A 24,083-nucleotide genomic window follows, 5' to 3' on the forward strand; every position below is an offset into this window, starting at 1 on the left:
GTGCATTATAATTTATTCCAATAAAAAAAGCTGTTGCTCACCACAAGATTTGAGCCATCGTTGAATCAGTGCTTGCTCTGTAAGACTTTTTGCAGACTCAGTTCCTGCATAAAAGTGTTCCCGTTTTACAGATCATGAGCTCACCCTATCAGCAGCGAGAGTCTTCACTTGGAGTACAGTAATTAATTCCAGAAGAAGTTGCATCCTCCAAATGGGTCACTTTTAATGCTCTGTAATAGCACCACTTGTGAACTTCAGTCCAACTGAGGGAGTTAGTTTTAGGGAAGATGGCTTCAACTCTACTGGGTGCCATTAAGCATATGAGTACAGTGTGGACGCTCATATTACCAGGTTCATTTAACAGTATCTTGTGGAATTTCTCAAGTACGCTGATGATTCATTTAATACGCTGAGATGGAACATTTCCGATTTTGTGGAATTTTATAAAAAGGACTGAGAATTGAAATTTTTATATTTGCATTTTAAAAATATTCTCATTTGATTTTTCTTTTTAGATAGATAGATAGATAGATAGATAGATAGATAGATAGATAGATAGATAGATAGATAGATAGATAAAATACCATTAAAATGAGACACTGCAGTAATTCAGCATGGAAAAGATGTAGTCGTTGCACGGTCAAAAAGCCATGTTTTCTTGTGAGATACACATTTGCAAGGAGATGAGCCAAGGAGATAATGGGCCACACACTGATTACTGGTGTGATAAACGCTCTGCAAATTAGAATCAGCACCTTTTTTTGTCACGCTGCATAAGTAGCTTTTCATCCAGTTCTCTTTCTGTATGTTTACTCAGCTTATAAATGGGAAAAGGAAATGGAAAATCAGCAATGTTTAAAAAGGGAAACTATTTGAAAACTATTTTAACAATTTTGAACTTCTCACTAGTGATAGATAGTATGATGATGAAACAGATGTTTCCCTGAAACATCCCATGTATTTTATAGACACATGGTTTTATGAAGCAAAAATCGTACAGCTGGATATGATTTTCACTAAGCCTTGAATTTTAGAGGGATACTTTGAACTCTAAATGTGTGAGTATATAGCGCCACCATGTGTTAAGATTTTGTCGCTTTAGGACGATTTTGTTGCAGTTTGTTAAAATACAACTGACTGCGGTTTTAAGAGACTAGATGGGTGTACTGAAAAATGTGAATTGAGTTCATTTAATATAGTTCAATTCAATATGATTATGACATGATACTATCAATAAGAATGGATTTGTTTTAATCACAGTCATTCACATGCCAGCTCCTAAATACTTCCAGGAGTAGCCTAATAACAATCAAATATAGCCAAGGAACACCCGTTGAAAGAAAATGTCAACTCTCATACACATGCCTTTATCCTAGCAGCTTGACATGAATATGTCTGATGACAGATCATGACTGTCAGATGGCTTCTGCAACAAAATCATTCACCTCTCTTGTCTGCAGTACAAAATCCAAAGCAGAAATTAAAGTCTCTGTAATGATAAAATCTCCCCTTCTGTAGAAAAGCACAAATGCAATACTTATATCAAGCAAATGCAGTTTAACATGCCCTGTCACAGTTCCACAGAAAACCAGAGAATAGAAAAGCCAACATGTCCTGACAGAGACTTTATAGGTTTAATCTGGGACTAGGCTGATCATGTTTCCCACTCAGATCAGCAGAACTAGGTGAAGTGCTGTGATTTCCAAAGGAAAGGGCTTCCACTGTGATGTGTCGTCCTTAGGTAAACATGCAAATATGCTTGATAAAATCTAACACACCCTTGATCTATTTAGAACAAAGAGCTCAGTGAGGGAAACATTCCCTCTGGGGTTTTCGTAGCCCGTAAAGAAATTGTTTCCACTCAGTGTGTTTGTGTCTGATGTGTCAGAGAGATTTGGGTGGGTCTTGTACAATTTTGCTCATGTTAAGTTACTGTAGAGTTCAAACTTCAAATCATGGATATTTAAAAGATATTTATTGGAATGCTTTGATATATAAATTGTTTAATATGATCTATCTATCTATCTATCTATCTATCTATCTATCTATCTATCTATCTATCTATCTATCTATCTATCTATCTATCTATCTATCTATCTATCTATCTATCTATCTATCTATCTATCTATCTATCTATCTATCTATCTATCGTCTTTTATTTGTGACCCTGGACCACAAAACCAGTCTTAAGTCGCTGGGGTATATTTGTAGCAATAACCAAAAATACATTGTATGGGTCAAAATAATTGATTTTTCTTTTATGCCAAAAATCATTAGGATATTAAGTAAAGATCATGTTCCATGAAAATATTTTTTTTAATTTCCTACTGTAAATATATTAAAACTTAATTTTTGATTAGTAATATGCATTGCTATGAACTTCATTTGGACAACATTAAAAACTTTTTATATTTTCTCAATATTTTGAGTTTTTTGCACCCTCAGATTCCACATTTTCAAATGTTGTGTCTCAGCCAAATATTGCCCTATCCTAACAAACATCAATGGAAAGCTTATTTATTCAGCTTTCAGATGATGTATAAATCTCAATTTCAAAAAAATTTACACTTATGATTGTTTTGTGATCCAGGGTCAGAAAAGCATAAACAAAGATTAAACAAACAAACAAAAACAACAAAAACAAATAAATCTATAACTCATTTACAAAATTACTGTGTGTCTTTATCCCCTCCAAGCCAAAAGTACGTCATACAATTTTTCCTATGACTGATGACTTATGACTCAGAAAGGTTTAGTCATAATTTCAAACTTTAAAAGATCCCTCTCTCTCGACCTGCTTCATATACCTCAAGGGTTATTAAATATATTTATATGTTAAGTGTATATATGAAATATATTTTCATGCACCCATTATGTGTTTAATATATATTAATCGTATATTTGCTTATTTACTAAAAGTTACAGAGCTCAGAAATCACTGCATAACAGAAAAGACCAGAAAATACTTGTGTAACTGCCACAGTTGAAGCAACTCATGCTACCATGACACTGGTGAGGATGCATGTACATACAAAACTAAGTATCCTATTAGAAACCTCAAATGTCAAGGTATTTATAAAAAAAAAAAAAAAAAAAAAAAACCTTCTATTGCAATTGCATTCGTCATTGCTTGAAACAGGTCTAATAATTGCTTTTAAATGTCATAAGGAAAGTACGTATGGCACTATGATGAGTACCCCAGTGCCAATAAAAATAATAATAAGCCATTTTTTTTATTATTACCATCATTATTCTTGGCATTGGTAGGTAAGTTATGCTGTTTATAACTAAATATATATATATATATATATATATATATATATATATATATATTTATATATTTATATATATATATGTATATGTATATATATATACTATTATATATATATATATATGTATATATGTGTATATATGTATATGTATATATATATATATATATATGTATTTATATATGTATATATATATATATATATATATATATATATATATATGTATATGTATTACTTATAACAACGTATGGTCAAATATGAGCCTACATCGCCCTCTAGTGGAAAAATATAATTCATGATATAAGATTTAGAGCACAAGAAGTGAACATAACTGATCCCGAGCTCATGACAGAATATATATATATATATGTTTATTAAGAGGCATTGCGACCAAGATTCTTTTTAAGTTACCATTTTGAATTTTCACTGGCTTTTCAAAGGGACCGCATAGCTTCAATGATCAAACGTCATAACACAGAGACATCGGCTTTAAAATGCCATTGGATTGCAAGCGGGACGGCTCCGCCCATTAAGGGATGCCCCGGCTCTTTGTAATGACGTTTGATCTTGTGGGCGGGGCGCTCGAGTTCCTCTGGGAGGAGCGACAACCTCTGACACGTACGACTGCCTCAATAATTTGGAGCAAGGTGATTCAGTTACAGGAAAAGAATACGTCCAATGCGTTTCCGTTAGCAATCGAGACGTTTTCTTGATGTGCGCTATTCTGTTGAGAAGGTCGCGCTTAAAGGAGGTGTGTACGGCACCAGTAGTCGGAGTGCAATGAGGTTTTCTATGTTGATCGGTCTGTTAAGGCCGATCGGCCCGGTTATTATCGGGATCTCGCTGGGATTTACTCTGAGTTTGCTGAGTGTGAGCTGGGTAGAGGAGAGCTGTGATATTAATACCATAGCAGATGAAGGAATCATTTCATCCCAGGATGGAAGTCTGAAAGGAGCTCGGAGACCCAACTCCATTTCCACTGGGAATGATGGTGAGGAGGAGGAGGAGGATTTCCAGCCGAGAATAATCCCATATAAACCAGTCAAACAGTCTCAGCCCAAGAAACTTTTCAGGTAGACAAACCACTTAGGCTGCTTCGTCTGTCTTTTATACCGTGGTTAGCGTCAAAAAATAAAACCATATAATTAGTTAAACCTAAGGAATAATTATCTAGGCGAGTCGATTCCATCACTGCCTGTAACGTTATTTACATGTGACAGTTTTGGCCTTCATGATGGGCATTTTTTAATTTTGAAACACCGTTGTGTACGTTTATACTAGTAGAGACAGAAGTTCTCCAAGAAGTGTCCCCAAAAGACAATCAATACCTCTGTTGGGGATTATGTCTTAATTATATCTAAAATAGCCCATATGTAGGGGATGGAGTAGGGTTGAGGTCAACGTATAATCACAGTAATTATTATTATTATTATGAACGACAGCTGTAAATAGGAAGTCATATATACAAGGTTCTCTGTCTGTGATAACATTTCTCTAATGATTAACTTGTAAAAACAATAAAAGAACCACACAAAAACATATAAGGTGTTGTTTACTTTTGCTGGGATTGGCTGTTTCCATGTATTTCAAGGTTAATCTTGTTACGTTAATCGTGTTGGAAGTCAGTCATGTTTATGTTGACTTCCTCAAAATTAAAGCAAGTTGGATTCTGGCCTAAAATGTTAACATTATTCATATTAGTAGCAACTGTTTTTTTTTAAACACTCTTTCATACTAATGACATTTTGACAAAATCACTTTGTTTTCAGCCAGTGGAAATGTAAACTGTACTTTATTTTCTTCTCTTAATGAAGACAAAACAAAAATAGTACTCTTACTGGAAAACGCAAAGCTTTGAGTTTGGATTTAACTTCTGCTTACGTGACTCAAACCTCTACACTTCACGCCTGGTGGTTTCTGCTTTGACAATTACAGATTGCTTTTGCTATTCAAAGAATTTTGCAACAAGATTGTCAATGACTCAGTGTCATTGCACAAACACTGAGAGGTATTTGAATATTGTTTCATGGGAATTAGATGAAACACGCCTGCGGCAGGCTTATATTGTAACTGTTTTTTTTTTCTTTTTTCTTTTTTTTTTCTTTCCCACAATCTCCTTCATTTAATATGTCCCATTGTGAACTCTTTAATCCTTAAGGGTGGCTCCCATGGTGCTCATTTCTCTATTTCAGTCAACACTTACAATACCCAGAGGTAAATTAGGAAGGTTAGAGACTATAGTTAACTAATCCCATAGCATGTAAGGGTCAGTTGTCTTTGGTTATCAGTTAGGTTCACGTTGACCTCATACCTCTTCATCCAGGCACTGGTTCACAAAGCTGTATCCTTATAGTTGACTGCTAAATTTATCCCAAAAAGTAAATAAATAAATAAATAAAAATTATATTTTATATTATAATAATTATTTCTAATTGTTGAACTTCTGACATTGTTTTTTATAATTGCAAATATCTCAAAACTGCATCTTTATAGCTCACATTATTTCTTGTAAGTGCAAATTTGGGTTCGTTCTGTGTTTTTTTTATGAATTAGCTTTTATTTTTATATTTTCACTTTTAATTTGAGTAATTTTGCTATGTGCTTTTGTCATTTTTTTCTCTATATAGCTTTAATTTATTTGTTTTAGTTTTAGCAGTTTCAGACACATTTCTTATTTTGTTTACGTTTTTCATCTTATAATTATATTTAACTTTATTCAGTCTTAATTTAATGTAAATGTAGCTATATTATAATGTGTATAAAGTATATAATTGTGATAGTAGTATTATTATTTGTTTTTTTTTAGACCTAAAAACTGTTAATATATTTTATTAAATATAAATATTTAATATATTAAATTCCTGTTTAGTTTTAGTTTGAAAATTTAATGCAACTATTTCTCATAATTGTGACACTATAAATCATAAATGCATCTTTATAACTTGCAATTTGCAAACTTGCAAAAGGTTAAAAAAAAAATTTCTTCTTAAAACTTTATCCCATATTTTTTTTTTTTTTTTTTTTTTTTTTTTTAATCTGATGTGGAAAGAGGCTTCCGTGTAGCTGTGTGGTTAAACATCTCAATGACAAAGTTGCAGTCCTGAGCTGCACAATCATGAGTTGTAAATTGTAGTGATCTGTTTGTTTCCGCAGGGCAAAATACATCAGCACAGAGCTGGGAATCCGAGAGCGTCTTTTTGTGGGAATACTCACCTCCAAAAACACCATCAGCACTCTAGGTGTGGCCGTCAACCGCACCATCAGCCACCATCTGGACAATGTTGTGTTCTTCACTGGTACGCGAAGCCGCAAGATACCCCACGGGATGGTTGTGGTCACCCATGGTGATGAACGCCTCATCTGGAACATGTTCCAGACCATCAAGTACATTCTAGAACACTACATCACAGAGTACGACTGGTTCTACCTCGCCCAGGACGACACGTACACTCAGGCGGATCGTATCAAGGCTCTGGTGGAACACTTAAGTATGGACAGGGTGCTGTATATGGGAAGCCCTGAAGAGTTCATCGGAGGTGAGATGCAGGGGCGGTATTGCTATGGGGGTTTTGGATACCTGCTGTCCCGCAGTCTTCTGCTAAGGCTCCAGCCCTTCCTGGAGAACTGCAGGAACGACATCCTCAACGCCAAACATGACGAGTGGCTTGGCCGATGCATCATTGACTACGCTGATACCAACTGCGTGGAAGAATTTGAGGTGAGATAAGTCCTGCATTCAGTGGAAGTTTACAAATATGATGCATTTTTTAGGATTCTTTTTGATGAATAGAAAGTTGAAAAAAAAGGCATTTATTTGAAATAAAAATCGTTTGTTACATTATAAATGTCTTCACTGACAGTTTTGATTAATTAAGAATAAAATAGTAAATTTCTTTCAAAAAAAAAAAAAAAAAAAAAAAAAAAAATATATATATATATATATATATATATATATATATATATATATATATATATATATATATATATATATATATATATATATATATATATATTTTAAATGGTAGAGTAGCTCCAGACCTGTGACCCTATTTTAATTATGACACTATTTAAAACATGTAACGCTGTGTTAAGACCCAAGACAGTTAAGACAGTTAACATACTCCAACATGTTAAGCTCATGTGAGTTCATTTCCTGTCTTGTTTCTTTTCCTGTCTTGTTTAAATACATAAAAAAGGCTCAAAACAATGAGTATGTTTACATGTGCAATTATATAATCAAGGTACAGCTGTTGATTTACAGTCTTTCTTTCCAAAAATACATGACAATACATAATCAAATATATTTAAAAGATTAAATACACACCGCACATCACCTCTGTTTTTCAGAGCAAGTGCGCATCGCTGAGGCCGACTGTAGTCTGATTAACATGTTTACATCCTGGAAGCTGAGCTACAATCGCATTATCCAGCTCTATTAGTCAGACTTCACCAAAACCTGTCTGGTCCAATTTCACTCTGACTAAAGCATTTACATGACATTTTTGTTGTAGTTTCACTAAAATCAAAGTTTAAAGTGCGCTTAAAAACAATGACATATTTCTTGGCACATCACACACTAATCATAAAGGAAGAAAGTGTAATGATGGTGTTTAGGGCATTTTACGAGGAGTCTAATTCTATAATGAGTATTATCTTTGTTCTAGTTCCACACATAATCATAATTGTGTTGATAAATGTCTGTGAATGTGAAATTGTAGAACTTGGTGTTATTGGAAAAAAAAAAATGGTTGACATTTTTCAACTACACATTATTTGAATGAGCGATCAGTGTCTGTAATTTCCATCTCTGTGGCCTTGATTTTTAGAGAGAGACTCCCAATAGTAAACCTGCGGTGTTTGATGACAGACAGCTTTATACTAGTAGTTAGGGCTGAACGATATGGACAAAATTTCATATCTCGATTTTTATGCCAGATATCTCGATATCGATACAATACCGCCGCCCCCCTCCCCCTTTCCCCACCCCTCTCGGGGTCAGGCAGCTGGGGGGGGGGGTTTTGTTCGTTGTTTTTTATTTTCCGTTGTTTTTTTATATATATATATATGTATTATATATATATATATACATATACATATATATAGTTTATATATATAAATACAGAATCTGAATTAAAATGTGTTTGATTTAAGCCTACATTTCAAAATTTTGTGTCAGAAAATGTATTGTTTTTAAGCCTTTCGCACGTACGATCACACAGGTGTAATCAGTCTAGGCTGGTCCCTGGAGCGTACGATCAAGTGCATCACATGATCAACTGCTAAATTCAAATGTTGAATTTAGCCAGAGACAGGCGCGCTCAGAGCTGTCATATATCACAACTTTTCAGTGTTTTCAACCACATACTGTTTATTTTAGTTTTCAAACATATAAATTCACATAAGTACTAAAAAAACAATACATTTAGAGTTTGTAAAATACACACTGTCTATGGAAGAGGTAATAATAATCCTTTCCATTATAATTCGACACGTTTTATTCATATCAGATACACATTGTGTAAGTAACTTCAGTGTTTACTCTATTCTATTCCCAGTTCACCAGCCACTTACTTTTAAGTATTTCGGGAGAAGTAACACATTTGTGAATATTCTGAATAAAAAAGGAAAAATGACATAAAAGCAGATCATCATTCATTCAGCGCTGTTGCTGCTGCGGTGTGTCACGTGACAAGCAATGACGCGTCACCATGGAAACGCCGCCCCCCCTCTCACAATATTAGTTCCCACGTCCCTGGTAGTGTGTGCGCGCTGGCTTTAGCGGTGCATTTAAGGGCACTCGTAAAACTGATGTTTGTTGTGACTGCCAGAGTTGTATGCAGGGCGAGCGCGGAGAGGGGAAATCTATATCGTCTATATCATTGCTTTTTTCGATAGTAATATCTTGAAAGTTCATATCTAGATACGATAACGATATATCGTTCAGCCATACTAGTAGTGTGTCTCACTCTTACTGCGTGGGACCCAACGGGGCCTTATTCTTGATGAAACTAAATCTCACTGCCTTTCAACTCACCAGCACACGTATACAACAACCAAAGACAAGATTCAGAAGTCTCCTTTGAAATATGCTGCTGCTCTCAGCAATTAAAGGGAAGGTCTCCAGTCTGCTGCTTTAGTCTGTCAGTCAGCGCTACGTCTGAAGTTTCACCTCTATTCAGGTCTTTACGCTCACTGCCAGTATCTGCTGGAATTTAATTCAAGACTCGCTCTAGTCGCTCTTCCCACCGTCTTCAAGTACAGAAACTGTGCAAAACAGCACTCATTTGGAATGCTTATTTATTTATTTATTTATTTATTTTTCTCCAATGGTAATATGGCATCATGGCCTTTCTCACCTGAAATACCTGTCTCTTCTGACTCTCGTAGACAGAGGTTGGATCTCAAAGGTCTTAGTTCTCCTGTCTTTCTCTCTGGGTTAGAGGTGATGTAAGTCAGCTGCTTTGTTTCTGCATCCACAGATCCCTGTTTGCCCAGAGCCTGTCTGGGAATTCGGCAGTGCGTAAGCAAGAAAGAGTCTAAAATATACACAAGCTTTAAAAATAAAAAAGGCAAGAATTCATGATCCATCAGTTTTCTAGCAAAAATGTCTGGACATCCCTAAACATCACTCACTCTAGTTAACTCCTTTCCACTGAACCAGTCAATATTAAAAGAATTATTAAATACAAGACAAGTACTACTTAACTGTGTTATAAATGTTGACATTCACTTGTACATTTTAAAAATACTGTAGAACGTTTTTAGGTTTGTTTATGTGACTGTTTTCGTTTAGAATGTGCAAATTGTGGCTTAGTGTTTTCTCTTGTTCTTTTAATAGCTTGATCAGATTAGATTCACTTTTCTCTGACTGTGGTCTAATCGGCTCAGGGGCTTACTGTCTGCACCCCACTGGCCATTGCACACCTAGATAGTGTGTTCAGCACTGTCTTGTTTTTGTTTCTATTACTGGAGTTAAAAAGGACTAAAGGAAATGTGAAGCATGGTAAAGATTTTTTTATGTGCTTTTGGGAATCATTTATTTTTAGGTATGTTGTAATAGAGTTTTCATCTATTGGAATGCATATGGTTTCTAAATGCAGCGGGTTAGTATGGTTTTTCTACCAGTTTTTACTACAAATGCCTTAAATTATAGCTACAATGCAAGATCTTGATATGTATGCATGCTTTTTGACTTTCAATCTCCCACAAACATATCTAAATTATTTTTCAATGAAGGAAATGTTTTGGTGTGTTCAATTCTTTGTCTGTTTGAACTGTCTAGATCTAGATATAAAATAAGGGCTGTGTCATTTGCCCAGAAATGGACTAAATGCCTTTAATGCAGTCTTTACATAGACCTCACACTTTCTCATTTTTGTGGTTTAAGCAGTTCTGAAAATCTCTTATTGTATAATTTCTTAGGCTATAATTTCCTACAGTGGTCTTTCATTTAGCTCGTATAAACACCTGCTAAAATTTGTACTGGACTTTGGAAGCTAGAATGTTTCAAAGAAAAACTGTCCAAAGTTACACATTTCAGACTCAGCTCAAGCAGACTCATGCATCTTGTTAAATGAATTCATCACAACTAAGCACATGAATTTGTGATAAGTTAACAATAACAACTTTTTGTTTGTCTGCTCTTAAACCATGCTATTGAGCTTTGGCACCTTTAGCCCAGACAGAATCACAACTCAAAATTGAATCTCACCTTTAGAGTCTGAGCCATATGTCACACTTTTGTTTGGAGGAGTCTGGGGTCCTCCGGTTAATCTGTTTTTGAAACAGGTACTGAGACCTCTATTAATCCATCAGAGAAGCATTAGATGTCTGGATGTCAGTGTGGAGCTACTGGGGAGAGAGACAGTGGATCAGACACACTAAACATGATGTACTGTCTCCATTTTGGCATTTCATCCAGTTATAAATCCACCTCTGCCTTAGCCGTCAAAGCACCTCCTTTCTCTCAACACATCATTCTAGTGCCCCCTTCATCCTTTTATGGAGCAGTACTCCTGCAGGGCCAAAAGTGGAAGCATTTACTTTCCTTAAACATTGATTTCTAAAGGAATGCACCACGATTTGAATTCTGGCTGATACAGATAAGCCAGTACTTTTATTTATGTTATGACTGGCAACCGATAAAAATGTTGCGTCTAAAGTTCAAAATAAAAAATAACAATCATTTTAAATGGTACAAATTGAATTTAGGCAGATTACATTTAACAGTGTTGTTAAATTATTAGCGTTTTTAAAGCTTTAAAAGCATGGTTCACCCAAAAATGTTGGCTACCAACATTCTTCGAAATACCTGCTTTTGTGTTCAAAAAAAGAAACCGGTTTGGAACAACTTGAAAGCGAGTAAAAGGGGACACAATTTTCATTTTTGGGTCCCTTTAAGTGAGCATTTTATTTCTTTTAAGTGAGTACTAGATGACAGCAAAGGTCATCCAAATGTAAATAAATAAATAAAATGAATGAAGACGTTTCACTAATCATACTTTTATTTATTTATTTTTTCTCTCAGGGGCAGAAGTATTATTATTATGAAATGGGAAAATATTCTGACCCCAGTAAGGAAGATAATGTGCAGTTTAAGAATGCATTGACCGTCCACCCAGTGTCTGATCCAGAGCAGATGTACAGACTTCACAAACACTTCACTGAGATCGAGCTGCAGAAGACATATCAGGAAATCGAAAAACTGCAGGTACCCTTATACTTAACCTGTGCTGACTAATACTGAAGCCAATCTGAGAAGAAATGTTTTTTTCCTTTGACCTTTTGAGTAATGTGATTCATTATGGGCTTTTTGTAAGGGTGTGTAAAATTGCTAGCGCTTTCAAGTGTTACGGTAATGTGCATTTTCAAATGGAGGTAATAATCTGCTCATAAAATATCTTTAAAATGCTTAATCGTATCCCACACCTTGTTCTCAACTTTTTTTTAACAGGCGGAAATAAAAAATGTGAGTGTGGTGGCTTTCGAGGGCAACCGTAGTGCCTTGTGGCCAGTTGGAATCAATCCACCCTTTGAGCCAAAGACACGTTTTGAGGTCCTGCGGTGGGATTACTTCAACGAGGATCAGGTGTACTCCTGCATCGATGGCTCTCCGAAATGCGAGCTCCGTGGAATCGATAAACTGGATGTAGCTGACGTCATTGAGACGGCTATGGGTGAGCTGAACAAGAAGTACAAGCCCGTTCTGCACCTGAAGAAGCAGCAGCTTATTAACGGATACAGGCGCTTCGACCCCACCAGAGGGATGGAGTACACCCTGGACCTCCAGCTGGAGGTGGTTAACCAGAAAGGACACAGTCGCTCCATCACCAAGAGGGTCCACCTGGTGAGGCCTCTCAGTCATATTGAGATCATCCCCATGCCTTATGTTACAGAAGCAACTCGAGTCCATATCATCCTCCCCGTCACTCTTCAAGACCGAGACCAAGTTCAGCAGTTTTTGGAAGTGTACGCCACAAATGCGTTTGAAACCAGTGAGAATGCCATCTTGACCTTTTTCTTTATCTACAATACAATTGAGGCCCAACAAGTCAACCAGAATGACATCTTCGCCAGCGTCAAATCGCAAATCGGTGCTTACGAGCACCGGTATCCAACGGTCAGAATCCCCTGGATCAGCGTTAAAAGTGAAAGTCCCTCTCAAATCAAGTTTATGGATATCATCTCCAAGAAACACCCGGTTGACACGTTGTTCTTCATCGCCACTGTGAAAACCAACATCAACTCGGAGTTCCTCAATCGCTGTCGGATGAACTCCATCAATAACTGGCAGGTGTTTTTTCCCATCCATTTCCAATACTACAATCCCAACATTGCCTATCATAACCAGCCTCTTCCCAATACAATGGATTTGGTCAAAGAGTCCGGCCACTTTGATCGCAGCTCCTTCACCGAAGCATGTTTCTACAACTCAGACTACATGGCGACTCGGACACACATGTCTTCAGATGTCCAGGAAAACGAGGAGATCCTGGAGAACCTGGACATATATGACATGTTTGTAAAATACTCTGGCCTTCATGTTTTCCGAGCAGTGGAGCCGGCCCTGCATCAGAAATACAGCTACCAGCCATGTAATCCTCGTCTTAGTGAAGATATCTACCAGAGGTGCATGCAGAGCACCCTGGACAGCCTCGGATCACGCTCTCAGCTCGCCATGCTGCTGTTTGAACAGGAACAGGGCAACAGTACTTAAAACCAAACCCAGAAGATCTTGAGATGACTGAGAGGTGTAAACGTCCATTGGGCTGATGCTTCACTAGTAGCCGGTCTGTGGAATCACAGTGCCGGCAATCAAAAATGCTGTCGGTACCAAAAGAAAGACTAAAAACATTTGAAATCTATTTAAAAATAACCGATTTTTGTGACAACAGGGGATTTATGATTTGCTATCTTTCTCTTTGGAGCAGAGTGATTTATGTTGGCTCTTAAAGCAAGCAGCTGTTAGCTGTTGAAATGATCACTACCGTAACATATCTAAATCGCCGTGCCTTCAAAAATATGCTGTCCTTCATAACACTTTTTTTCTTGTCATCACAGACACTTTTGCTCAAGCAGATTTGTTTAAAAGAGTTTTAATGTTCGTTTACTGTAACAGGGTTTTTGTTGTATGAAGGAACCGTATCTAGATTCTAACAATGGGTTTATTATTGTTGAAATGCTTCAGTCAGTTCACACTCCAAATTTATTAACCCTCTAATGCTAGCTTGTTAAATCTAAGGTAAAAATCATTGTCTTATTGACCATTAGTGCCAAAAACCAAATGTTGAGACCGTTTATTCTAACACTATTTTGTCCAAAGTGTTTAAACCGGCGTGGTTCCATACTGTATGTAATTTATGCTTGAATTCTGAGCAGCAGAACACAAAATATTTTTACCATTGAAACCGCCTCGAAGAGATTTTTTTCTGATGAAACAAGTTAACATTTGCACTAATACTTTCATTGCAAGTCTTTCTCGTATATCAGTAATGATGCACAATACGCCTGTCAAAGCATTTCATTCTGTTCTAGAAAGATTATAGGGTGCATTACATGGTTATAGTTAGTTCCTGTGCTGTCTACCAGAGAGGAGTGCAATACTAGTGCATTACTGTTCAGATGGTGTAGCGTATTGAGTCTGCTTAGAGCCTGCTGATGGAAACACTCCAGATGAGTTAAGCGCATCTATTGAACACATTTCTGAAGATGCACTACAGAGAGCCTCCATTACGTACCATTCCAAACACTTCACAAAACATAATGTGTTTTTGTGACATTATATTGGGTTATATAAGATAATTCAGATTTGTTTGTTTGTTTTGCAAAGTGAGTGTATAAAGCCTGTATCTATTTTTGTGGGTCTTTTTTTTTGTCCCTATTTCTTGGTACACGTGTTTACTGTTTACTTAGTGTTGTGTTGAAAATATTTTGCTTTTTTTTTTTTTATTTAAACAATCATAATCTTAATGCAGTACACTGACAACATTTTACAAAAGTGACTTTTGTTACACAATATCATGATGCTGGATATCAAATGATTTTGCATACAGGAGCTGTGAAATAGGTTTTACACCGTGATATGTTTTGTACATTTTTAAATGACACATGCACAACATGAGCATCACAAAATGAGCACAGATTAAAGCCGCTACTGGCCTTTAGGGGTCAGCAAAGGAGCATGGGATTACCTGCTCTCGGATATGTATACTTTCACAGGGCTGTTTCTTAACCTCACCTTTGTGGATTTTTTTCACTATAAATATTCTTTATAAATCTATTGTATTTTGTTTTAATAATATTGTACAAAATGTTTAATAAAGACTTTATTTTTGGCCTCGGATAAACATGAGCGCTTGTCTCTTTTCATCAGGCCACTTCTTGATGCTGTTTATATAGCATTTGATATTTATTGTCAGGTCAGATTTTCTCACTAAAGCAACCAATAAGACAGTTAAGTGCATATATTTTTCTGTGACCGTTACTGCAGCATAAATCAAAGGTTACAAATCAAGACCGATAGGTTCCAGATTTCAACATCAGTCTTAATGAGATGCTGTAAATTTTCCCCCTCTATTTATATGTCCTCTCTTTTAGAGCCCCGAACCACACACACACTGCCTTTGGGCACAGAGTGAACCCATATAAGCACCAGGCAGCCGAAGTCAGCAGTATCTAATTATACACCACTCATTTTTACATCACTGGAGTTTTATTCCAGCCTAACTTTTCCCCAGCAGCTCACTTATATAACAATTTACGTCCAACAATCACTTGCATTTTTTGTCACTCCAGACATTGTGATACATCATTATCAGTGGGATGCTGGTCTTGAGCACAAGATTAGACTAAAACGTATGAAACACATCAGCAGTAAAAGATTTGATATCTAACAGGAATAGTTTTTTTTTTACTCTCTTTTTTGAATTTCTGTAGGTGACAGACTCTTAAGAGATTCAGCAATACACTCTCATTTACTAACGAATACAACAAATTTATATTTAAACCCAGCATGATTAACATCTTAAAGCGACAGCTCACCCCAAAATGAAATAATTTACATTAACTTTAGTATAGGGACCAATTCTTTCTTTATTGATAAGTTGCTTATTATTACATATTGGCTGTTTATTAATGCTTATAAAGCACATATTCTGCATGACCATTTTCTACATCCCGTATCCCAATACCTAAACAACAACTAGCTTACTGTGAATAAGCAGCAAATTAGGAGTTTGAGGCAAAATTCATAGTTAATGGTTTGTTAATAGGGAGAACTGAACCTTAAAATAACTTTGAATTGAATCTTCACATTCCAAACTATGACTTACTTTCTTCTGTGGAACATAAACTACATTTTGTCAAAGTCAATGGACACCAAAACGGTTTGGTTACCAACATTCTACAAAATATCTTTTTGTGTTTTACAGAGGAAATAAAGTCATATAGGTTTAGAACAAAATGAGGATGAGTAAATGATGACATTTTTTTTTTTTTATCCCTTCAACACGAACTTAAAACTGCTTCATGTTGGACTTTGTAGTTGAAATCTAGATTATATTACCTTAACTGTGGTGTGTTTTGTTTTGTTTAATTGTATTTTGTTTTTTTATTTTTCTTTTTATTTTCATTCAACATTTGTTTTTTAGTAATTTTGCTGCTTGTCTTAATTTTTATTTTTTTTTCTCATGAGATATGGTTCTAAATAACAAAGAAATGCTTGTTGTTTAAGCTGTAATGTTGTCTCAAGTATAATTTTAGCTTTAGGGTTATGCATTACATAAGTGATTTTAACATTTTACATTTTGTTCTTGTTTTTATAAACTAAAAGGACAAGTCAACATAATTTTATATGGTAACTGACAGCACGCCACGGATGCTGTCAAGAGTTTAACTGGTATTGAACCCAGAACATTCTTTTAAGATGTCCAGCATTCTCAGTGAAATCATAAACCATCAAAAAGCACATGGTGTGGAGTGCTTATATCTCAGTGACCAGAACCGAAGTGATTCATTTATCAAGATTTTATTTTTGGACTCCAGTAGCTACGTACCATTATTACATTTATAAAATGTGCTCTAACAGAAACCGCGGTCATAACAGCAGACCTTTGTACAAACTGTATTATGTGTTCTCTGTAGTCTGGTATACAGTCCATTAGGTTCTGGAGCGTAATGGGTAATTAGCCTGATTAGTCTTGATGCCTTTAATCGTGTGGAAATCTCAACAGTCTTTTTGCACTATATGCTGCTTCAGTGCCTCGTTTTATGGCCCCCACTCGGAGCTAAATGGTGGTCTGGCTGGCAAAAGCGGGAGGAAAAGAACAGCACGTCAAAGTTAAAGCAGCATAGCACAGTTTTAAAAATAAACACATAGACCATTTGGACCAGAATGGAACTGACATCTGAAGATGAAATAATATCAGATGAAGGAACATTCCAGTTTTCTGGATCAATTTTTTTTTTCTCCAAACTAAGCTCAGTATTTAAAACAACTAACACAGCCATCTAAACACCAGGCAAGGGTTGTACAAACTTCACAAATGAAGAATCGGCTTTGAATTAGAATTTTAAAATAATTTAACACTGGTAAAGCATTCCAAGTTATGGAGCCAAGAAAAGAAAGGTTTTAATATTAAATCCATTTAAATCCAGTTACTTTGTCATAGAACTTGTGGTCAAAAACTCTTTCCATCCCCACATGGATTACTCTACAACTGAATTTTAAAATGGAGACTTTGCTGGAAGAAACACTATAACAAAATGTGGGTGATTTTTAATCCACTCACGCACCAGCGCTACAGGGTGGAATTGGACATTGTCCCAAACCACAAGTTGCTCCGGTTGTTCCTGCTGTGCCTTCGATATTGCTCTCTCTTTTCCCTTTCCTCTTTCTACATTCTCTTCTATTTCTCTCTCATAATCTTCCACCTGGAGTATTTCAAGAAAATGATGTAATCTGTAAGAAATCATGAATAAATACAATCTATTTAGGAAAAGATAGTTGCGTTAATTGCTTGACAATGGTGCAACACTGACCTCAGTATGGAGAAACGTTTAATTAGTGTGAGAGATCTGCCTTTTGAATTGCACAAGATCACTGCAATTTGCTATAAAGAAAATACTTTCCACACTAATGGCAAGGACTTTGGAAGATAGTCCTTTTTGAAAAGACCTGTGAGTCGTGCACACGCAATTGCATTTCAACATTTGGAGCAATTCCTTCTGCACAGGTAAGATAGGCCACGAATGCAGAAATATACAACTATGCATGAGTGCATGAGGTTGACAGATAATGCCAAATCAAATCTGAGTGATTTGTTCCAGTGCAATTCCTGGACATGCACTGGTATGTCAGCCCTTCTGCTTCCAATGCTGACAGCACAGTTATTTATAACATTAAACTGTATTATTATGCATAACTGGCTCAGTGTGCCATCAAAACTCTGACTGGGAACCTTTAAAATGCCACTGTGATACAGTTTTATGAATATTTAAAGCCCATATTAGCCATGATTACTTTTATATGGATGAAATATATGCGGCATGTTTTTGATATGACATCCAGATATGAGATGCACTCCAGAAGATATAAAAATGCTAAATCTTTCTTGTCGACAGAATCTACCCAACAGAGGAACTAATCTACAGAGGATACACAGCTGTGTCACTTATAAAAGAATTCTGTAGTTTGTGAATGTAGGTAAACAAAAGAAAATATGTCTAGACAATGAGTACTAAATGTGCAGGAGAAAACTTAGCACAATATATATGAATGAATATGTGTGCAATGTTATATAAGATATAGTACTATATAAATCATTTATTTGTGTGTGTGTGTATTTGTATATTTTATATGAATGAATATGTGTGCATATATATATATATATATATATATATATATATGATTTCTGCTCATTTTAATAGCACAACTTTTAAACAATGAAGTCTTACACACATCATCATAAATTATAACACCCATTAAGCTAATAAAGTCATCAGACATTAATTATACAAGAACTGCACCTGAAATGTCTGATTACAAAGTAATGCATTTCCAAAAGGCCCAAAATAAAAAAGATAGGGGTGCTACAATGTTGACTTACAGTAATATTAGCCATATTTGAAACCACAGATTCAATACTGGTATTTACGCTATTAGAACTGGAGCTACAGTAAAATGGAAACGTTTTTCATCTTTGAAACGTCATTGAATGTCAGTTCTTGCACACAGAAAAGCTGGTGGTTTCTGATTGAAATGCTTTGCACATCTGGCCTTTTGTCAAAGAGACCGCTAGACATTTCGCAGCTAAGAACCCTGAGAAAAACTCATCGACTGACTTTTAAACATGAAGCCATACGCTGCGGTGCATCAGATTTCTCATACTTTGTGAGTGTGCTGAGCAAACCCGGTTTATCATTCTCTGTGGAACCGCTGCACTCTGTCTCATTCAAAAGTGAAACTAGGAACATAAGGTCTGTTTCATTAAACACTTTTGGGAGATCTGGGAGAGTGGATCCATCAGCTGATGGATGGATGAAACAAACCTTTTCCATATGGTTACCGCAATGGCTCTGGTGGGCTGGTGGGCTTTACTGTACACATCATTTGGCTCTCCGTTGGGAAGTAACCTCACAGAAGATTATGTTGTTACCGCTAATGACACCCATTACCACTCACACGTTACAGCTCTATAAATAACATTACAAAATTTGTTTGAATTATTCAATATACTTTAAGTTAACTTAATCATAAACCATTTGAGATAAAGGAAACATTTATAAGACATATCCAGTAGAGATGGATACATATTACTTTTCTGAAACACTTAAACTATTCTACACCGTCCCCATGATTTCAGAGAAAGAGTATACCAGAGTAAAGTTATTTCTCTTATGCTCTGGAGCCTAAGGGTTGATAGCCATGATTCAAATACATCATTTACATTTGTAGATTAATCTGAATTATAATATTTCACAAGATGAGAACTCACCGAATAAAACTCTAACAGCTGACAAAATATAAAGAATGTAATGCTTCAAACAAGATCTGGAGTATAAAGTGGCTCTAGATGTCATGCAGTCTATGCCTTGATATAGTAGAGGCCCAGTACCAAGGTATTCAGTGTAGAAATCATAGAGTTGCCACTGATGTCACTTCCTGCTATAGGAGGCGGGTGGGGGGTGGGGATGGACAGGATTTCAGAGAGTCTCCTGCTGGACCGCAATGTCCGATCCGTACCTAGAAGCGAGGGTTTAGAGTTCGGCTTTGGCTGTAGCTTTAACTGGTGACAGCGAGAGAGATTAGCGCTGAGATTTGAGGGTCTTTCATTGAGCCCACCTTCAGCACTGAGAGAACTCTTTCTGTAGACGTCAACAGCACTAGACCCACCCGCCAGATGAGTCTTCCTAGCAGGCGAAGTCTTCGAACACTCGGTGGTGGGTACGGTGGTGGTGATGGTGATTTGGGAGATTGGTGTTAGCATAAGCACCCTCTGAGTGGCTCCGGCTCATCTCGCCAGAATCCTGACAGGAACAGAGAATGTCAGACGGGATTCTGCAAGGATGCCACATCTTACACACTGTTGGGTTAGGAATAAAACGCCTCTTATGACTAAGGCTGTGACTCAATGTTTAATCTATGTTGTGATAAAGTGAAAATCCACTCGAGGCTGAGTGTTACAGTGGTTTATCCCCTTTAGCTATGGTAAACTCACTGTTACGCACCACCTTGAGTGGCTTATTGCATCTATCAAATGGTGGAAACAGTATCATGATTAAAGACACCATGAATGTTTTAACTAATAATATCATAATGTAAAGTATTCTGCCATAGTCTCATATATTCATCATAAGCTGTTCATGTGAAGTAAAATTGCTGTAAGTAATTTAAGCTGCTTCCTATCGAACTGAAATGGACAATCTATTTAAGTCCATGAATCCTTGGAGTGTGCAAGGAAAATTTCAGAAAAAAAGAATACACTATTTATTTATTTTTTTAAAGAAATTAATACATTGTTTATATTGGTTTTTTTTTTTTTTTTTTTTTACTTTTTTATTCATTAAAGAATCCTGGAAAAAGTATAAAAAATATGCAGTTTTACAACTGTTTGCAACATTGACAATAATCAGAAATGTTTCTTGAGCAGCAAATAAGCATATTAAAATGATTTCAGAATAAAACAATGTGACACTGAAGACTGGAGTAGTGGCTGCTGAAGCTTCAGCTTTGCCATCACAGGAATAAATCACATTTTAAAATTCATCCAAATAGAAAACAGGTATTTGAAATTGTAATATATCACAATATCACAGTTTTACTGTATTTTTAATGAAATAAATGCAGTCTTGGTGAGCATAAAAAAAACTTCTTTTAAAAACATAAAAAATCTTACAAACTCCAAACTTTTGAGTGTGTGTGTGTGTGTGTGTGTGTGTGTGTGTGTGTGTGTGTGTGTGTGTGTGTGTGTGTGTGCGTATTTTCTTAAGATTAATCATAAAATTACGAGTTTAAAATCAGCTATTTTAATTCTATTATGGTACAGTTACAGAACCTAAGGTTGTCACAGAGAGGTGTGATTTCACAGAGCTCATTCAGTGATATCTGACAGATAGCAAAAACATTTTATGTAATTCCAAAAAAAAACAAAAAAAAAAAACAACATTGTTCAGCATACTACAAAGGAAGTTAATTAATAATACTAAAGGTCACAGGTCAGTATAGCCTATATATCGGCTATTTCACACTGGCTTCAGCATGACTGATATTTTAGAGCTGGAATTGGCAACTTTATAATGATTGAACAATCTTGGGTCAGGATCCACTGGCCATGTGCTGAATCGAATTAGTTTTGAGCATACTCCGTTTCTCATGAATACAGTGTGCTCTGCCAACAACTGTGTTCTTCTTCCATGAACAGAAGATCGGATTGCAATAAGAACAAAGGAGATTTGATCCAATCCTGGTCTAAGCAGACAGCCTGGCATCCCAATCATGGCTCAATATCCTGCTGCTGATGTTATATTTCCCTCTGGGCTTTGTTCCTATTTAGTTGATCTATGCTGCATCCTAACACTAACGCTCCAGAGATTAGCATGTGGCTCACCTTAACTTTCATTTCCTCCAGCTTTACTGTGGCGACTGTGCTGGCTGTTGCTGCTGCTGGGTTTGCTTTTTGTCTTCTCTTTGTGATCTGAGCAAACGCTCCAACCTGTGTTTGATCACCTAGGAAAGTGAGGGGGAGTCAGGGTGAAGAGGGCAGGAGGGAAAGTAGGACAAATGAGGGCTATAAACAGAGTTTAGCAGCATCAGCAATTCTGCAGCTCAGCTCAGAGGTCCGGTCTTATCGGCTCTTATGGGAAATACTGCTCACAATGTAAAAAAAACACTGCAGGAGAAGAGCTATTAGTTAAAATGAATGGATGTGGAATTGGAAAAGGGGGCCAAAACAATGCATGTTTACCTCATATACATAATCCAGAATCTCCAAGATGGTGAGCACACTGGCTCCTATAAAAAGACCCATCTGCCCACCAATGTCCCCTGAAAACAGATACAAATAAGAATGAGTAAGAATGATTTGCACATTTTCTTCAACATAAATTGTCATTTGAAACACATCTTATTTAATATGCCATATTTCTGACTGAAACGTTGTTATTGTTAACTAAAAGTATTAAAAAATTGTTATTTTAATCGGAATAAAGCTAAAATATTAGATGAACAACTTAAAAGTTGAAGTATTAAAATAACTAAAACTGAAATACAAATACATTTAAGCTAAATACAAATATAAAAAAAACTAATAAAAATGAACATTAAAAATATAATAAAAGCTAATTAAAAATATTAAGAAATACTATAATGGTATATAAATAGTACTAAAATTGAAACAAGATTTTGGGTGATCCAATAGCTTGTGTGGTTTGAAATGATTTGAAGTCATTTATGAGAAAGAAAAAGTTCTTATAATTAAAAATAATAATAATAATTATTATTATTATACAAAATTATACAAAGTCAAACATTTTGTTTCTTGGGAAGAATGTGCACCAATAAACTTCACAATAAGACAATGTACATAAAAAAATTATAAATAAATTTTAATTTCCTATCGATTTAAGCTCAGAAATGCTCATGTTTAGGTGCACTGAAAATTGAATGAAGTGGAAAAATTAAGCATAAGACCCACCTAATAATCCTGCAACGTCATAAGCTTTTTTCTGTTCTATTGTTTCATAATTTAGAGCTTCAAAGAAAACGTCCAAAACAAGGAAGTTGTCTCTAAAACAAAAGGACAATAAAACATTTGTGTATAAATCATATATTTTCAGAATCAGTGCAGTATTACATCTGTTTTGAACTATATTGAAGGTGGAAAGGTTGCCACACCTGATGTAGTCTTCAGTTTTGTCGTATTTTCTAGACAGATAGCGAGCTGAGCCTTTGCTGGGGATTTTAACCATGGACAGCTCTTTACCATAGCGTGTCAGGTTACAGGGAGTTTCACACAAGCATGTGTCACCTGAACTTGTCTGTAGCAGTGCTGCAAAGAGGACACACACGTCAATTTAGAGCAGCAGACAGATGTGTGTGTGTGTGTGTGTGTGTGTGTGTGTGTGTGTGTGTGTGTGTGTGTGTGTGTGTGTGTGTGTGTGAGAGAGAGAGAGAGCAGGTGCTCCAGCCCACACCTGCACAGCCATTCTTCATTCATCAAACTAATGTGGAGAGATAACACCAGTGCTAAATAATCATCCATAAGATGCTTGAAACACACTCAGCATGTTGTTCAGATTTAATTTGGTTTCTGAAGGGCATCCAGAAGAGAGCACACACACTCACACACACTCATGCTTATAAATTTGGCAGAGTGTACACAGAATGCACCACATATTTAACATTAATTCCCTCTTTTTTTAGAATAAAATTTAGTAGACAAGTCACAACATCGCCTATTTGATTTACATTACATGCAGATGTAGCAGTTTTGGGGAAGCTCCTGTACTTTGAAATTGATCAAGCTTCTCATAATTTAAAGTTCAACTACCTTTTTAAAAAAGTCTCTACGCACCCTACAAGCTACTAGTACAGCTAGCTACACTGAAGTTATTAAGATGGGCAATATTTTGTTAAACAGCCTTATAAATTAAGCTGTATCATCATATTTCATATAGAGTGCATATTAAGTATGTATAAATACCATTCAAATGTTTGTGGTCTGAAATATGTTTTAATGTTTCTAAAACAATCTCTTATGCTGATTTATTTGATAAAAATAAAAATTATATAAATATTATGTATTATAATTGTAATAT

At 35.9% G+C, this 24,083-nt stretch overlaps 2 protein-coding genes across 2 annotated transcripts in view; one reads left to right on the forward strand and one right to left on the reverse strand.

The window, feature by feature from the left end:
• The first annotated feature begins 3,819 nt into the window (after positions 1-3,819).
• On the forward strand, positions 3,820-15,102 carry LOC109096685 (chondroitin sulfate synthase 2-like). The gene is made up of 4 exons (XM_019110321.2): positions 3,820-4,342; positions 6,423-6,987; positions 11,797-11,979; positions 12,223-15,102. Exons 1-4 carry the CDS (start codon positions 4,050-4,052, stop codon positions 13,483-13,485), a joined length of 2,304 nt encoding a protein of 767 aa, XP_018965866.2. The 5' UTR covers positions 3,820-4,049; the 3' UTR covers positions 13,486-15,102.
• A 3,575-nt stretch (positions 15,103-18,677) lies between these two features.
• Positions 18,678-24,083, reverse strand: part of LOC109096295 (acid-sensing ion channel 4-A-like) — a 72,739-nt gene continuing 67,333 nt past the window's right edge. The window contains 6 exon segments of the mRNA XM_042731032.1: positions 18,678-20,294; positions 21,875-21,918; positions 21,921-21,993; positions 22,232-22,311; positions 22,961-23,052; positions 23,161-23,314. Of these exon segments, the coding sequence (XP_042586966.1) occupies positions 20,178-20,294; positions 21,875-21,918; positions 21,921-21,993; positions 22,232-22,311; positions 22,961-23,052; positions 23,161-23,314 (560 nt within the window). The 3' untranslated portion in view covers positions 18,678-20,177.

Source organism: Cyprinus carpio, chromosome B9, assembly GCF_018340385.1.
Source record: "Cyprinus carpio isolate SPL01 chromosome B9, ASM1834038v1, whole genome shotgun sequence".
NCBI classification, from domain to species: Eukaryota; Metazoa; Chordata; class Actinopteri; order Cypriniformes; family Cyprinidae; genus Cyprinus; species Cyprinus carpio.